Source organism: Staurois parvus, unplaced genomic scaffold (genome assembly GCF_062004578.1).
Source record: "Staurois parvus isolate SC_StPar_1 unplaced genomic scaffold, SC_StPar_1.0 ptg000105l, whole genome shotgun sequence".
Lineage (NCBI taxonomy): Eukaryota > Metazoa > Chordata > Amphibia > Anura > Ranidae > Staurois > Staurois parvus.
In genome coordinates this window covers 3,404,816-3,424,172 of record NW_028317901.1, presented here as the reverse complement: position 1 = coordinate 3,424,172, position 19,357 = coordinate 3,404,816, and the positions used below count along the sequence as shown (strand labels likewise).

The 19,357-nt window shown below is 40.0% G+C and overlaps 1 protein-coding gene across 1 annotated transcript in view; it reads right to left on the bottom strand.

Annotated features, from left to right (window-relative positions):
- Nucleotides 1–19,357, bottom strand: part of HCN4 (hyperpolarization activated cyclic nucleotide gated potassium channel 4) — a 169,316-nt gene that overhangs the window by 36,758 nt on the left and 113,201 nt on the right. Inside the window, exons 4-5 of the mRNA XM_089671390.1 lie at nt 14,530–14,748; nt 3,803–3,949 (exon numbers count right to left, since the gene is read on the bottom strand). Of these exons, the coding sequence (XP_089527516.1) occupies nt 3,803–3,949; nt 14,530–14,748 (366 nt within the window). The remainder of the gene's footprint in view (nt 1–3,802; nt 3,950–14,529; nt 14,749–19,357) is intronic.

Below are 19,357 nucleotides of genomic sequence, written 5' to 3'. Positions count from 1 at the left end.
CAAATTGCAGTGTGATTTCCATTATATTCTATGTATGTGAATTCGCAACAAAACTGCCGAAAATGTAATGCAAGAACTACTTTAGAAATCACACTGCAGCAAATCGCACATGTTAAAACACTGACATTTACATTCATTAGATATAATTTCGGGAGCAATTTCAATTCGCAAATCGCACTGGGCACTTAGAAATGTGTTTCCAGAGAAAAATGGTGAGGTGTTCAATACTTATTTTACCAGATATATATATATATATATATATATATATATATATATATATATATATATATATATATATATATATATATATATATATATATATATACACAGTTGTGTTCAAAATAATAGCAGTGTGTTGAAAAAAGTGAATAAAGCTGAAAATCCTTCTAATAGCTTTTATTTCCATACACACAAATGGATTGGGAACACTACACATTCTATTCCAAATCAAAACATGAAGAAAAATATATCAAATTTGTGTTGTTCCTCTAAAAAGAAATTGAAGAAAAGTGAATATTAGACTGTTCAAAAAAAATAGCAGTGTTTGTATTCTTGTTTACAAACTCAAACATTCACTATATAAACTGAAAAATGTTTGAAGATTTTGCTTTCCTTTGAATCACTTAATATTTAGTTGTATAAGCTCTGTTTCTGAGAACTGCTGTACATCTGTGTTGCATGGAGTCAACCAACTTCTGGCACCTGTGAACAGGTATTCCAGCCCAGGATGATTGGACTACATTCCACAGTTCTCTATTTCTTGGTTTTGCCTCAGAAACTGCATTTTTGATGTCACACCACAAGTTTTCTATTGGATTAAGATCCGGGGATTGGGCTGGCCACTCCATAACGTCAATCTTCTTGGTCTGGAACCAAGATGTTGCACGTTTATTGGTGTGTTTGGGGTCGTTGTCTTGTTGGAACACCCATTTCAAGGGCATTTCCTCTTCAGCATAAGGCAGCATGACCTCTTCATGTATTCTGATGTATTCAAACTGATCCATGATCCCTGGTATGCGATAAATAGGCCCAACACCGTAGTATGAGAAACATCCCCATATCATGATGCTTGCGCAACCATGCTTCATTGTCTTCAGTGTACTGTGGCTTGAATTCAGTGTTTGGGGGTCGTCTGACAAACTGTCTCCGGCCACTAGACCCAAAAAGAACAATCTTACTTTCATCAGTCCACAAAATGTTGCGCCATTTCTCTTTAGGCCAGTCAATGTGCTCTTTGGCAAATTGTAACCTCTTCAGCACATGTCTTTTTTTCAACAGTGGGACTTTGCGGGGGCTTTTGCAGACAGCTTGGCTTCACATAGGCGTCTTCTAATTGTAACAGTACTCACAGGTAACTTTAGACCTTCTTTTGATCTTCCTGGAGCTGATTGTTGGCTGAGTCCTTGCCATTTTGGCTATTCTTCTATCCATTCGAATGGTAGTTTTTTGCTTTCTTCCATGTCTTTTAGGTTTTGGTTGCCATTTTAAAGCATTTGCGATCATTTTAGCTGAGCAGCCTATCATTTTCTGCACTTCTTTATATGTTTTCTCCTCTCCAATCAACTTTTTAATGAAGGTACGCTGTTCTTCTGAACAATGTCTGGGACGACCCATTTTCCTCAGAATTTCAGAGAGAAATGCACTGTAACAGCATGTACAACATTTAATAAGGGCAATAATTGCCACCTGTTTTTCAAAGAATGAATGACCTCACTAATAGAACTCCACACTGCTATTATTATGAACATGCCCCTTTCAATTAGTGATTCAATTACGCAGAATCAGCAGCATGCATGTCATGACTGTTGGGTCTGTTGGATTTCTATTACTCTACTACACCTGCTAGTAAATTATTTGCCATGTAGAAATATCATTTCTACCAAAAACAGTGATTGATCAGGTTAGTGACTGCTATTATTTTGAACACAACTGTATATAGATTATATATATATATATATATATATATATATATATATATATATATATATATATATATATATATATATATATATACACACACAACAATTTTTTACAAATAAACATTTACTACATGACAAAGGATTTCATAAACAGCATGACTTTCAGAGTTTGCTTAACTCTAACTTTAGACTGGGCCACCCATTACGGCATGAGTCACTGGGATAAATTATTGAGCTTGTCTGAAAGTGTCATCAAAACAAACAGTATTTAAAGGATAAGTTCACCATAGGGAACATGTTACATGTTCCACCCGTTTTTAGGCGTTCTCACTGCTGCATCCACTAGTATGAATGAACTACAAGTACTGACATCCTTTGCTGCTGTTGGCTTGTAGTTCTCGATAAACTACCTGCAAAAAAAGTGCTTTTTTTAAAAGTGAACTTCTCCTTTAAAGCCGAACTTCAGCCAAAACCTTTTATATAATTTTTGCATAGTGAAGGGTTAGAGCCTTTGTCATGGTTTTACTGCCATCTGAGGGAGATTACATATCAGAAAGAGATGTAAAGTCTTTGCACATAGCCAAACACAAGCTAAAGGCCTCATGCACATTTGGGTGTTTGCACAGCTCTTCTGAACTTGTTTTCTTCTGGCACGAGGAAAGCAATGCTAAAAACAAACCTACAGCCGTGTTTTGTGGTAATATATATTAATTTATTCTGGCCATTAAATGAATGAACGCTCAAGCTCTAAAGACTCCTAGCTTGCAGGCTCTGTGTTTTTTTGCTGGAACACTTGTCTTCTGAATGCACAAGTGGTGTTTTGTTTTCTGCCTCTAAACGCCTATAAAGTGTGCAAGGACACACAAGCTAATATGGGGGGGGGGGGGGGGCATTTAGAGGCAAGAAAAAAAATGTCAGATGCCCAGTCTGCATGAGGCCAAAGCAAAAAAAAACAAGAATTGTAATTTTTGACATTGTTTTTACTGTTCTCTCTGCCTTTCTTTCCTGGTTGTGCCCACACCTTTTATTTATTGTACAGGTTATCTGCAGGCAGGTGGTACATTTTGGTAATTTTTTTTCAGTGTGGTCACAGACAGAAATACAGACCTGGCAGAGGTTTGACTCATACTCTCTTAAATAAAAAAAAAATTACAAACACCATAAACATAGTTTTGGTCAGCGGTGGGCTTTGACCAGGGTCGCCAACTGTTCATATTTTTATGAAAGGTTTGTAGAAAAGAACTAAAACTATTTCTCATGTCTGTAAAGGCCAATGAATGGGAGAACCTGTCTGTGAAAATATGGTGGTTGGCTGCAGCTGTCACTTCAGGCTGTCAATTTGTGCCCCTTTCTGATACACTCTCCTGCACAGTACAGTTCCCTGCAGGAATAAGGTGGAGGAGGCTGAATCTGTTCCATCTCCTTCCCTACTACTCCTGCTGTGTCTACCCAGCACCACCCCTTGTGTATTATTTGCAAAATGAAACTTCACCACATTCACAAAGCTCCAGGCTAATACCCTGTGCAAAGTGCAACTTCCTTTGCAAAGTAAACAGCCTTTTTGCCTTTGGCAAATCAGCCCCATGTGTTTTCCTATAATAAAAATTGCTTTTGTGAAATGTTACTGGATTTCTTTGTAATGATTTTCTTTAATGGCATTTATAACTGTATTACTTTAATAAGTGCACTACTAGAAAACAGTCAGTAATTGTGAATAATAAATATTCATGTGGAGCACATCCCCAGTTTAACATAACCACATAAAGTATTGTGTATTTTTCCACCCGTATGTCTTTATATCCATCTTTAATTTTTTTTGTTAAACAACAATGCCTTGAAGACATACTGAGCAGTAAATGTCTGAACAAGTATTACAATCTTACCTCCCGTAGAGGCTCACTCAACTCCCCAAGGATACTCTCCTCATCAAACATCTTTCCTTGATAGCGGTGCTCATAATAATCATGGATCCTCTGACGCATATCAGCTGGTAACTTGTGAAATGACATGTACTGTTCCACCTGTTTGTACTGTACACAGAAGGAAAACAAAAAGTATATGAGCTTTAGGATTCAAAAGGCCCCTCTGACACCAAAACTCTGAGTTTGTCAATGAGCTTTCAAAGCATGTAAAGACACAATCACAGCATGCAGCCCAGATTCCAATTAGTCGCTCATATTTATTTTAGGTAGCTGCTGATGAAAGCTAGAACAGAATGCCAGGTTTACAAATGTGTTAAAGTGAAGCTTTTATATGCATAGACAGTTTCAAAGATTTAATCCATTCAGTGCCATTAAAAGGGGAAGGTTTATGGGCTTTATTTAACAGCACAGGACTATAATGTGCAGCCATTGGCAACAAAGGTACACAGCAACCAATCAGGGATCAGATGTGTAACCATTTAAAGATAAGCAATCTAGTGCTGTAAGAATAATGATGTATCATTTCTTATTGGTTGGTAACTAATCAATATGCCATCTTGAGCAGAACCCAGCTCCATTTCTGACTATGTTGTAGGGTTTCCTTTCCTCTGGTTGTATTCTACATGATATAAAAAAAATCACCAGGAAGAGAAGGAACATTTTTAATACTCTACAGACCTGGAATTTAAAGTACAGATATCCAGGGCTGCAGTTAGAAATCACAGCCTACCTGCCAGGCTTCCCCACGCCGAAAATATCAAATAATATGTTTGCTAAAATGCCACAGCTGAAATATTATGCTTTTCAGCCATGGCAGAAATTATATTACCATTCCTTTTCAACAAGACCCATTCAAGTGATTGGCACTGCTCTGCAATCCTTTTTTTTTTCTTTTAATTATGTTTTAGAATTTTACCTTTTTTTTACATTTTTTGTAGAATTGTATCTTTTTCTTTATTTTTTTACATTTTTAACTGCCCTGTTGAGGGCCTCTGGTGAAATATCAGGGGTCTAAACAGACCCCTAATGTCTTAATTTTGAAACGGAGAAAGGGACTAAGCACATATATTTATCAGTCCCTTTCTCTGCAGCCTCAGCTGCACTGGACAGTGAATGAATGGGAAGCCCTTTGTGTTCACTGTGCTTTAGTTTGTGAATGAACAGGATGTCTCAGTCTACTTTGCTTCAGTAATGAATGGACACAGGAGTGATTAGTGCCAATCAGTCACTGTTCAGGCAGGAAAGGGAAGGGTCGGTAATTATAACATATTTACTTACCCTTTCCCCTGCTCTCCATCCTGAAACATCCCCATCTGTGCCTGCAGCAGCGCCGGGGGGAAAGAAAAGGAGGGAAGCTGCCTCACTGCAGAGGAGAGGGGCACACAGGGAACTCACACAACATGGGGCTAGGGGTGCAAATACCAATCCCCCTGCAGCACAGAAGGAAGGAGGGGGAGGCACAAGGGGGATCAGTCTCTTCAATAAGATAGTACAGCTGGCCCTCCTGCTCAGCAGGGGCCTGGGCCCCCCTTTTGAACTGATGGGTACAAGAGGTTGGCTGCACTGTTTTATCAGCACCCCTGCAGACATTTTATAACTAGAGTCTCCAAGACATATAAACCTCCTAAATGTTTACATTTCCCAGCATCTACCAACATTTTCTGGGTGAATCAACAAGTAATGTTGGTTTGCCAGCCCTGAAGAACGAATACATATTTAAAACAACGAATCGACAGTTTAAACACTTACTGTATATAGGAGGCAGTTTTACTTCCCAAAAGGTTAGAGTTTCTATCCAGCAGTCCTGAGATTTACACAGCTCTGCCACACATCACAATTACAGTGAGGAACAGAAGTATTTGAACACCCTGCGATTTTGCAAGTTCTCCCACTTAGAAATCATGGAGGGGTCTGAAATTCACATTGTAGGTGCATTCCCACTCTGAGAGACAGAATTTTAAAAACAATTCAGGAAATCAAATTGTATGATTTTTAAAGAATTTGTCTTGCACTGCTGAACATAAGTATTTGAACACCTGAGAAAATCAGTGTTAATATTTAGTACAGAAGCCTTTGTTTGCAATTACAGAGGTCAACCGTTCCCTGTAGTTCTTGACCAGGTTTGCACACACTGCAACAGGGATTTTGGCCCACTCCTCCACACAGATCTCCTCTAGATCTGTCAGGCTGTATTGCATTTAGGTCTGGAGACTGGCTAGGCCACTCCAGAACCTTGATATGCTTCTTACGGAGCCATTCCTTGGTTATCCTGGCTGTGTACTTTGGGTCGTTGTCATGTTGGAAGACCCAGCCACGACCCATCTTCAATGCTCTGACTGAAGGAAGGAGGTTGTTGCTCAAAATCTCACAATAAATGGCCCCATTCATCCTCTCCTTAATACAGTGCAGTCGTCCTGTCCCCTTCGCAGAAAGGCACCCCCAAAGCATGATGTTACCACCCCCATGCTTCACAGTAGGGATGGTGTTCTTGGGCTGCAACTCATCCTTTCTCCTCCAAACACAACGAGTGAAGTTTATGACTTTCTCCCATGCCTCCTCTAGATCATCCAGATGGTCATTGGCAAACTTCAGATGGGCCTGGACATGTGATGACTTGAGCAGGGGAACCTTCCGTGCAATGCATGATTTGTAACCATGACGGCGTAGTGTTCTACCGACAGTGACCTTTGAAACTGTGGTCCCAGCTCTCTTCATGTCATTGACCAGATCCTCCCTTGTAGTTCTGGGCTGATTCCTCATCTATCATCAGTGATACCCCACGAGGTGAGATCTTGCATGAAGCCCCAGTCCGAAGGAGACTGACAGTCGTCTTTAGCCTCTTCCATTTTCTAACAGTTGCTCCAACAGTTGATCTATTTTCACCAAGCTGCTTGGCAATTGCCCCGTAGCCCTTTCCAGCCTTGTGGAGGTCCACAATTTTGTCTCTGGTGTCTTTTGACAGCTCTTTGGTCTTGCCCATGGTAGTAGTTGACATCTGACTGACTGTGGGGTGGACAGGTGTCTTTAAAGAGCTCAGACAGGTGCTACTAAGTTAGATTAATGAGTGGAGTAGAGGTGGACTTTTTAAGGCACAGTAACAGGTCTTTGAGAGCCGGAATTCTTGCTGTTTCTTAGGTGTTCAAATACTTATGTTCAGCAGTGTAAGACAAATAAATTCTTTAAAAATCATACAATGTGATTTCCTGAACTTTTTTTAAAATTCTGTCTCTGAGTGGGAATGCACCTACAATGTGAATTTCAGACCCCTCCATGATTTCTAAGTGGGAGAACTAGCAAAATCGCAGGGTGTTCAAATACTTCTGTTCCTCACTGTATGTCTGGCAGAACAGAAACATCATTTTGCTCTGCTGGAATGTGGTAACACTTACAAGTCTCGTACCCCAAACTTCCCCATACCCCCCACAACCAGTGACTGAACAGTGTAAAGATAAGCAGTACAACGATAAGCTCAACTCTTTGTCACTCTGCTCTCAGTCCCGTCCTATTATATCAGCATGTTCATTGTTAGCACATGAGCATTACATTACAACTGAGTGGCTGATTGTCCTGTTTCTACCTCTCCTAGCCTGGGAGTTCTGATTTACAGGGATTACAAGAGGCAGGTACCAGGTCAAATTCAGGTACTTACACTGCTTGCATTAAAAAAAAAAAAAAAAATACATGTAATGGAGGTGTTACTGAATAAAGAGGTGCATTGATTTGCTACATCCAGGCAAATCAAATTATTTAGAGCCAGTTCACAACTGTCTATTTTACTGCATGAAAAATGTAGAAATCCCATTCATTCTTAGGTGACCTATTCTGATCTATGTGCTTCAGTTTAGTATGCCCTTAAAACACATGGCATGCTTGCAGCTCCTACTTGATTTTGAACAGTGGCTTTTAGGTATTAAGGTCAGATGTACTCAGGTTGCAGCCCATATACATATTTATGATCTGTTATTTCTAAGGGTACTGCCAAGTTCCTAATATCGCTACACACAACACTTTTGGTTTAAAGCATAAGTTCACCTTTAAAAAAATAAATAAATAAATGCACATCTTTTTGCAGGTAAAAAAATGTGCATTTAATATATATATTTTTTTTATTAGGAGCCTGTAAAGCCAGGGGCTGCTCAGTAACATGTTACACCCTAAATATGGTTATACAAGGTAACTTGCTATCTAAAGGTGAATTTATCCTTTACATTTTCATAGTTTTTCAACTGGTTATACTCTTAATTATATGGACTTTGCTATATTATTTTGCACTTATTCCTATGGATATATTGTGGTTAGGTCTCTCATTTCATTTGTCTTCATCAATTTGATAACTTGCCAATTGTCTCTGTAATACATTCCTTCTTTTTGCTATATTGCAGAGACCTTGTCTTACACAGTCCTTTGAATATGTACAGCATAGGTGCATGTTTTTGTCAGCATTGATGTTGTCACTTTATGTCCATTTCAATACTAATAAAAACTCTTTTTGGATTAAAAAAAATATATGACATACAGCATTTTTGTGCATTTATGCACATTAAGTAGGCCCATTCAAATTATTGATAAATGTTTCATACTGTTTTGTGAGTTTTTCATGTGTCAGCACCAAGGCCAATAAATGTTCTGAATAATTCTCCTCCACTTTGTATACTGAATGATCAAAAAAAGGCTCAAGTAAAATGTACCATGCAAATTTATACCATACTGTATAAATGTAAGGGTAAAAGGGCCTTTGGGGTTAGGAGATACTCTCCTCCACCCCAGAAGGTGCTCGCCATTACTCTAACCCTACAATAGCTTGCCTATCTTAAAGCCAAGCTTAGGTACATACCCAAACTGGATTTAATTAAAGGAACACTTTGAAAACACATCAGATCTCAATGAGGAAAAATATCATACTGGATATCTATACTGATATAGACTGGGTAATGTCTTAGGAACATAAGGATGCCCCATTGTTTGATGGAAATTAAAACTATCAACCTACAGAGTACTGTATGCAAAGACACCCCGAAAATCAAAGTGAAAAAAAATTATGCAGCAGGCTAGTCCATTTTGCCAAAAATTCAATGCAGCAACTCAAAATGGTACTCCGTAGTTTGTATGCCCCCCGTGTGCTTGTATGCATGTCTGACAATGTGGGGGCATGCTCCTAATGAGACGATGGAGGGTGTCCTGGATCTGGACCAGGGCATCACTGAGCTCCTGGACAGTCTGAGGTGCACCCTGGTGACGTCGGATGGACTGAAACATGATATCCCAGAGGTGTTCTATTGGATTTAGGTCAGGCAAATGTGGGGGCCATTCAATGGTATCAATTCCTTCATCCTGCATGAACTGCCTACATACTCTTACCACATGAGGCCGGACATTGTCATGCAACAGAAGGAACTGAGGACCCACTGCACCAACGTAGGGTCTAACAATGGGTTGAAGGATTTCATCCCGATACCTAATGGCAGTCAGGGTGCCATTGTCTAGCCTGTAGAGGTCTGTGTGTCCCTTAATGGATATGCCTCCCCAGACCATCACTGACCCACCACCAAAATGGTTATGCTGAACGATTTTACAGGCAACATAACATTCTCCATGGATTCTCCAGACCCTATCACGTCTGTCACACGTGTTCAGGATGAACCTGCTCTCATCTGTGAAAAGCACAGGGCGCCAGTGGCGGATCAGACAATTCTGGTGTTCAATGGCAAATGCCAATCGAGCTCTATGTTTCCCAGGCAGTGAGCACAGGGCCCACTAGAGGACATCAATCCCTCAGGACATCCTCATGAAATCTGTTTCTGATTGTTTAGTCAGAGACATTCACACCAGTGGTCTGCTGGAGGTCATTTTATAGGGCTGTGGTAGTGCTCATCCTGTTCCTCCTTGCACAAAGGAGCAGATACCAGTCTTGCTGATGGGTTAAGGACCTTCTATGGTCCTGTCCAGCTCTCCTAGAGTAACTGCCTGTCTCCTGGAGTCTCCTCCATGCTCTTGAGACTGTGCTGGGAGACACAGCAAACCTTTTGGCAATGGCATGTATTAGTGTGCCATCCTGGAGGAGTTGGACTGACTGTGCAACCTCTGTAGGGTTCTGGTATTGCCTCCTGCTACCAGTAGTAACGCTGACCCTAGCCAAATGCAAAACTAGTGAAAAACAGTCAGAAAAGATGAGTAGAGAAAAACATTTCAGTGGCCTCCACCTGTAAAACCATTCCTGTTTTGGGGGTCATCTCATTGTTGTTAATTTCATTAACACCAAAGCAGCTGATACTGATTAACAACCCCCTCTGCTACTTAACTGACCAGATCAATATCCCAGAATTTAAATTGACTTGATGTCATACTCAGATTAAAAAGTGTTCCTTTAATTGTTTTTTTGAGCAGTGTAAATAGGAGAAAATGGAAATTAGTCATTTTAAAAGTGTTGCATTTCACTGGATAATAAAAACCAACCTGTCTTTTACAGGGCTCCTCTCTACAGGCATGCCCACGACTGATCCAATAGTCAAGAAAAACAGGAAATACTAGATCTACCAAGCAGATATAGACAGTGGTATTGTGGGTAATACTGCATGGGAAATGCTCGAGTCTACATTTATGAAATAATTAACAATTAATAGTGATCTACTGAATATCAATTCACCCTGATTAATGGATTTTCATTTTAATATATTATTCTCACAGCATAATGTCTCTAGTGTTTACAGAAGTCTAAAAACCAATTCATTAATAAATCACATTTATTTGAATGGATGCTAATTTAATTACTTATTGCAATGCCTAAAAAAAACTTTGCAATAGTCACAAAAACCTTCATCCCAAATTATCATAATAATCCAAGACTATATACTTTGACATCTGGCAATCTTTCAAGGTGGTCAAATAGTAAATATAATACTATCTCTATCACTTTCTGGAAATAAACTCAGGAAAATCAATGCTTTAAAGTAAAGTTAGATCATATCAGTCTTCTTTTGATATTTTGTTCCAAAACCTTTTGGCTTAGGTATGAAAAAGTAGAGTAGCCTTTAGGACAAGCACTCCCATCTCTATTATATATTTTGTGATAACTAAGAAAACAAGCTCTTGTTACTATTTACAAAAAGACATTTAAAGTCACTTCAGCCAAAGCTGAAAAACTCCCCCAAAAAATTTGTGATTAGATGTCAACTGTTTGAATAACTCATTGTCCTATTTTATCTCTGGGAGACTCAATGAGACATCTGCACTTGGTCACCTCTACAAGTAATATGTTACTGGGTGAAATTTCATTATTGTGTTGCTCCTTACAGCAAACAAAGTTTTCCAAAATGTGGGGGTGCAATACTCCTAGACTAAACTAGTACTTGGTAAGCCTTACTATGTATAGGAAACCTATAGAGAGGAAGTTTGAAGGATACCATTTCTGACCCTTCCTTATGAATATACTAGTTTCCCAGTTTTATTATTTTTAAGGCACTGATTATGAGATCTGAATTCACTCTGACTTTTCGTACTTATGTACTTGTTTCAGTTCAGTGTTTCAATGTATTTTTGCCAGAGGCAGCCTGGCCCCTATCATATTTGGTGTAAAAAGACTTGAAACTGAAGTGCCACAGCACTGCTAAGAGGTCCAGGTACAACTTTATTCCATTAAATGTCAGGGGTACAATTCAAAAAGTAGCCAATGCCTTTCAGGAGTCTAAGGGCCCATTTTATCAGGGCTTGACTGGCAACAAAGTGAACAAACCAGAAGTGAACTAATCCTGCAATGGTATTTTTACCAGTGTGAATTAAAAGCGCAGGCCTAATCAGCAGCAGCCCACTTTCCTCAACCTATCATATTTGGAACACAGGTGACAATGGATACTACTTTTTTTCCTCTCAGAACCTATTTAATAAATAGAGCCCCCCCGAGGACATAGTCATTCTAGTGATTGCTATTTGTAGTAGGCACTGGAGGGCCACCAGGTGAAAGAACATGGTCACTGTAGTGATTGCTATTTGTAGTAGGCACTGGAGGGCCACCAGGTGAAAGAACATGGTCACTGTAGTGATTGATGTTTGTAGTAGGCACTGGAGGGCCACCATGTGAAAGAACATGGTCACTGTAGTGATTGCTGTTTGTAGTAGGCACAGGAGGGCCACCAGGTGAAAGAACATGGTCACTGTAGTGATTGCTGTTTGTAGCAGTCTCTGGAGAGAGTATGCCTATAAAAAACTGTCTACTTCTGTTGGCTCCGCTGCTATTTTCAAAAAGACAAGACTTTGCTCACTGGCCCACTTGTTATATTTATGAAGGTAATGCAAGTCAGTCAGGAAAATGTGGTATATGAGTTGTTGGATGAGCCTATGTAGAAACAGAATGTACCACTAACTTTTTGTATAGCAATGTCGGTGGGTGGTACATGTGTTTCTTGACTTAGTTCAGGTAGTGCTTTGATCCTGCAAGGTGATGGTGGTAACAGAAACTGGTGAACGGCAAACATCCACTGGATTTAAACATATATATTAGGAGTACAGTACAACAGCTTTAAAAATAAGAAATGATGAACGATCAACTATCTTAACCGCTTGCCGCCCTGCCACTGTATATATACGTGTGCAGGGCGGCACTGGGGCGCAAAACCACGTTTTAAAACGGGTTCTGCGCTCCCGACGGTTTCGCCGGCAGGGGGTGCGCGCGTGCGCTCCCGCCGACCCGCGGGTGACACCATTCGATCCCGGAGGGATCAATCATTAGATTTCAGCCAGTGATGTCTGGCTGAAATCAGATGATCGGGCCCTGTCCTATCCTGTCCTGTGTTGACATTTACACAGGACAGGATATGATGTCATTCTTCTCTGCCTGGACACATTCCGTTCCAGACAGAGAAGAAGACATACAAAAAGTGAGTACCAAGCACTACACTAACAGTTAGAACACTCTAGGACACAGTTAACCCCCTGATTGCCCCCCCCAGTTAACCCCTTCACTGCCCTGTCACCAGTGTCACTGATCAGTGAATCGATTTTTACTGATCACTGTATCAGTGTCGCTGGCAACTTCCGATAGTGTTAGCGCCCCTCCAAGATAGCGCCAGATTGCCCGCCAGTACACCAGTAATCCCGTTTAACCCCTTGATCGCCCCCCCCCCCGTTAACCCCCTCACTGCCCTGTCACCAGTGTCACTGATCAGTGAACCGATTTTTACTGATCACTGTATCAGTGTCACTGGTGCCTTCCGATAGTGCTAGCACTCCTCCCAGATAGCGCCAGTTTGCCCGCTAGTACACCAGTAATCCCGTCTAACCCCTTGATCGCCCCCCCCCCCCCCGAGTTAACCCCTTCACTGCCCTGTCACCAGTGTCATTGATCAGTGAACAGATTTTTACTGATCAGTGTCGCTGGCGACTTCCAATAGTGTTAGTGCCCCTCCAAGATAGCACCAGTTTGCCCGCCAGTACACCAGTAATCCCATTTAACCCCTTGATCGTACCCCCCCGTTAACCGCTTCACTGCCCTGTCACCTGTGTCATTGATTACAGTGAACAGATTTTTACTGATCACTGTATTAGTGTCACTGGTGACTTTCGATAGTGTTAGCGCACCTCCCATATAGTGCCAGTTTGCCCGCTAATGCACGGGATTTTTTTACCAAAAACATGTAGCAGAATACATTTTGGCTTAAATTTATGACTAACTTTGAGTTTACGATATATTTTTTTATAGCTGAAAGTAGAAAATATTGTTTTGTTTTCAAAATTTTTGTGTTTTTTTTGTTTATAGCGCAAAAAAAAAAGCGCACAGGTGATAAAAGACCACCAAAAGAAAGCTCTATTTGTGTGAAAAAAAAGGACGTAAATTTCGTTTGGGTACAGCATTGCATGACCGCGCAATTATCATTTGAATTAGTGCAGCGCTGTATAGCAAAAAAAGGCATAAATTACAGTATCTATACCATAGTTTGTAGACACTATAACTTTCACACAAAGCAATCAATATACACTTATTGGGATTTTTTTTACCAAAAACATGTAGCAGAATACATTTTGGCTTAAAATTTATGACTAACTTTGAATTTACGATATATTTTTTATAGCTGAAAGTAGAAAATAGTTTTTTTTCAAAATTTTTTGTTTTTTTTTGTTTATAGCGCAAAAAATAAAAAGCACACAGATGATAAAATACCATCAAAAGAAAGCTCTAATTGTGTGAAAAAAAGGACGTAAATTTAGTTTGGGTACAGCATTGCATGACCGTGCAATTATCATTTGAATTAGTGCAGCGCCAAACAGCAAAAAAAGGCCTGGTCATTAAGGGGGGTAAATCCTCAGGAGCTCAAGTGGTTAAGCAGTGTCTGACTTCTCAGCAATAATGCCTTTCCATGCTTAGAGCTGTAATCCAGCAACATCGATAGAGTGAATGTGAAATCCCACTGACTCCCGCTTTACAGAGGCTGCATGGCAGAACTATACAGGATCTGGAAATTAGTTCTTTCAAAGAGCAGACAAGTGAGCGCGGTCCCATATGTAAATGTAGTTAATGCTTTATAAAACTGTTGTGCTCACATTACATATCTGACACAGTACTATAAACAAGTCCTATTCACTTATGAGCATTCAATGTTTTTCCATTACAATCTTTCATTTCATTAACAGTAAATCATGAAAAAAAAATACTATTGCAACTACTTAGACATATGCACGACTTAAAAACCCCGACTTACCTTTTCTTGATACTGCCGCCGTGATGAATCTAGAGATTGGATAAGCGCAGTGGCATGACCAATGAACATGGCATAGCAAGTGGCACCAACAATCATGCTGAGCATAGTAAGCCAGACATCCGACATACCCACTGGTGCCTGTTGACCATACCCAATGCACAACATGTGACTCATGGCTTTGAAAAGGGCATAGGAGTACTGCTTTCCCCATGAAGCATTCTGCAACATAAAAAAAAAAAATGTTTTCTTGTTATAGGCTTTAAAGAGGCCGGTTATAGGCTAGGTTTTTAGAAACCTCATGCAACGTCAGCTAACTCAGGAAGGAAAATGTTATTTATTAGTGATTTTGTTGCAGACAATGTTGAACATGATTAGTTACAAATCTGTTCATTGTTCTTGAACAGCTGGAATAGTCATACCCCAAAACTTTCCAGTGTCCATTAGTTGTATTGGAATACCCCCAAATTCGACTTAACTTGTGTCTGACATCTTCCTACAGGAGTCCATTTCCTTGCTAATCTGAAGAGATTATGCTATCATAGTCAGCGGGGTTTAACAGTATCATTCATTTGAGTTTAGGATTTAGTTTTCTGGTGCAAATTGCATGAGCTGTAAACTAGTACGTATAAGGATTTAGATTTTTATACAAATTACATAAAGCCTGACAGGAAAAGCAAGACTGTGGATTTAGATTCTTCATGCAAATCACACATAATTTATCCATGGATACATTTTACAATCAGAAAGCTCAATGCCACTCACCAAAATAAATTATAAAAATAAAAAACTATTCTTCAACATTACTTAATAATTCTAAGAAGAATGAAAACACTTCAGGTTTACAGACTGACATATTCATCCCCCACAGTTATTCCCATTTGTATACTTTGACCCTCCCTTTTAGATTGTAAACTCTAACGAGCAGGGTCCTCTGATTCCTCCTGTATTGAATTGTATTGTAACTGTAATGTCTGAACTTATGTTGTAAAGCATTGTGTAAACTAAATCCTGTATAATAATAATGTAGGAAAGGGCAAAAACTAATGTAAGTATATGCTAACAAATACAGTTTAATCCAGCTGTTTTGGATGCTATAAGCAAAAGCATAAAATAAATCCCAAGAAAATGCATAAAGATGATATATGATATTGCTAAGATGAAGCTGAAATAAAATATGACACTGTCTAATGAATGTCATCTTCTATAGGGTGATTCCATTCTCTGCTGTCTGCATTTTATGTGCTGAACTGATGGAACCAATATCATCTCAGCACAGTGTTTATGTGAATTATTCTCCTGCATCACACAAGCATGAGAGAAGAATGATCCAGTCCCAAAAAAATCTCTTCTGCAGCAATTTTTGGTGAATCGCTCTCTGTCGTTTGTGAGGCAGGAAATAAAATGATTTGCATAAAAAGTTACACTGGTTTGAAGCCATTCATTAGACCAGCACAGAAAACGAACATGACAATTTTTGTTAATAAACCACAGCATTCAGAATCACTTGTGTGATATTAAATTCAGAGCTCATTCACAGTTTTGCATTGAAGACGTTGTGGTGATAGGGAATCCTAGCAAGTGCTGATTGTGGCACCCAGACTAAGGTGCACCCACTTTGCAGCATACAGCGGTTTCCAAACGCATCCCTGAACACATCACAACACAAACACTGAAGGTAAACAGCCCCTTTGCAAAAATAGACAAGATGTTATGTGCACTTTACACAACAGCAACCTTCACTGAAAAATGCATAGATGTAAACGGGTAATAATAGGGCAGATGTTTCACAGTGATCTTCCCAAGACATATAGTTCAAAAGAAATTAAAATAATTGCATGAATAATTAAAAATGTTATTTTTGGTAAAAAAAATTCTAGAGGGAAAAATCTAGAGCATTCAAAATTGCTCATATAGCCTAATACCTGACAGACCTTGTCTTCTAACAGAAGGACAGAATTAAAGTAGATTTAAACCCAAATGCTAAAATCTCATATAGGCTTTACCATGTTAATGTTATCACAAAATGTTTCAATCTTGTTAAAGCTTCAGCTTTTATTCAATTGATGTCTGGTGATTTTGCCACGAAGATTCTTGTTCAGACTTTTCCTGTTATAGGGTGACAGCTCTCTGTCCCAGTCTTCCAGGTGTGCGCTTGCCTTGTTACCCTTCGTCACATGCCTGATGAAGGGGTCCTGCGAGACTCCGAAACGTTGCCTTGCTGTAATTATGTGATTGTTTATTAAAACTTTTGGACCCATATTGGTGATCCTAGGTGTGCTGGTGACATTCTTCCTTTCTGATTCTGTTCAGTTCCAGCCAGCGGTCGCTGCAGCACCCACTTATACACATAGCCATTTTTTAACACAGGAATGTGTGCATTTGGATTGTATACTTGCCTTGTTACCCTGTCACAGGCACCCCGATGGAGACAATAAGCAGATGTATGACACACATTGCACAGGCATGGTTTTCTGTTGTCGCTATCAAGAAGCCAGTCCAGAGCCATGTGCAGCTGACATTGGAGTAAGTGCATGTAAGCAGTAAGTGGATGAAAGAGGCTGGAGGAGATCAGAACACTGAGATGCAAAAAAGGTGCACATCATTTATGGAAAACCATTGCAATTGTTTATAATGCACAATGTCTTTTCAAACTAAATCTCATCCAGCTAGGGTTTAGATTTACTTTATTGTATAAAATCACCTCTTTAAAGTTTTAGTTCCGTGCTTCTGATCTGAACTCCCTATGTTGGAAAACAGTAACATTTCCTTTTCTTCCTTGCATATCTAATAAACTATTGGAGCTAGAGGGTCAGGTAACTGTGCTATTCCCCCTTAGTGATCTATTGCTGAACGATAGATCAATATTTTAAGTGATCGATAGTGAACAATAGATCAATATTTTAAGTGATTTTTCAAAGGCGAATTGAGGGGAAGGATCAAGTCTTCCCTACCCCCTCATTAAGAAAACAAGTGTAAAATATAAACACATCAATTATTACTTTGTTATAGTAACCACTTGCCCTCCTGAGGATTTACCCCCCTTCCTGACCAGGCCATTTTTTGCGTTATGCCGCTGCGTTAGTTTTGCACAGGACAACCCGGAACCTCCACCCTGGGGTCCCCTGCTGGCATTGTCCACTCCTCCTCTTTTGTATTGGCCCCCTAGCAGGCTGCTTGCTTGGGGGGGTGCAAATGTGCAGGCCAATGGCTCCTGCTGCTCTCAGCAAAGTAAAGAACTGAAGCTGGGCACATCACTGGAGCGATACATGATTCAGGTAAGTGTTTAAGGGGGGTGTGGGGGGCACTGCTATTGGAAGATTTTTTTTTACCTTAATAAAGAGAAAGCATTAAGGTAAAAAAAAAAAATTTTCCTTTACAACTACTTCAAAGCGGTAGTAGACTGACACCCAAAAAAAAAACAAATTTGGGTCCCCTGCAAGTATATCCCACATAGTAGCACATTATGGCAGACTTACCTGCAAACAGGGTCCTCCACCGCAGCATTGTTATGGCTCCCCCAGCGCTTCGGCATTTGCTGTTGTGGATATCTCCTAAACCACGGATGTCAAACTGGGGGCCCTCCAGTTGTTGTCAAACTACAAGTTCCATGAGGCATTTCAAGATTGACAGAAGCATGACTCCCAAAAGGTAGAGGCATGATGGCTTCAGGTAATACATAAAGATGAAACAAGTCTTTCTACATAAGTTATATCTGTCTAGCTGCAGCCTGCTCTTCTCTACATCCGTTCAAAATGCTGAATTTATAAGCTTGCCTGAGAGTTCAGAAAACAGGGGGCGGAGAGCTGAAGTTACACTCTACAGACCTTAGTGAGTGGAGATCTGAGAGTTGATTGGAGGGAAGAGACACATCCACCCTTCACACAGCTCACAGAAACAGAGCTGAGGCTGTCAATCTGCTGGAGGATCTGTTCCTGTCACCATTTTTCTCTTGGTGTCAGGAAAACTTGTCAGAAGTGTTTCATACTGATAGCGGACCCCTATCAGAAGAACAAAGCATCAGACAGAAATGACACTTAGTGCACACACTGTAGCACAGGTGTAAAACTGCCGGCCCTCCAGCTGTTGCCAAACTACAAGTCCCATGAGGCATTGCAAGATTGACAGAACCATGACTCCCTAAGGTAGAGGCATGATGGGACTTGTAGTTTGGCAACAGATGGAGGGCCGCCAGTCTGACACCCCTGTGAGCTAAACGGTGCACATTTAGGAGATATTCATTGGCCCTACAAGTAAGCCTGATAAGCTTAAAAAAAATACAGATTTAACAATGTTCTGCTACTGAACCATAACATAACCACATTCTGAAAATTCATGTCCATATTCTGCTTAAATGTTCATCTTGAAACATTACTCCTTGGTTTCTGTTACATCAACAAGGATTACCAAACCCTGACACAGTATCCAGTGACACAGACAGGTGCTCAAACTGCCGAGAACAAAGACAGGCTGATCTTCATTTCACGTATATACAGCATGTTAGGTCAAGTGCAGCAATATGTACTCTGTATTATGCATAGGACTCGTGGTTCTTGTTGGTACGGTTAGGTGTTACACTTACAAGATACTGTAGCCATCCAAACCGGAGACATTTCGTAATATCATGTCTCTTCCTCATCACTATTCACCATTGCACCTTTGGATTCAAGACTTAACCTTGCCATATTATGGAACAATGTTATTCCTCTTATATCCTGTATGAACTGAACTGCTGTCATAGCCACACATACAATGGCAGTTAGAGCAGGCTACACATGCATTCATATTTTCATTCCAACAGAAAATTCAATTGTGTTTGTGAGTATTTTCT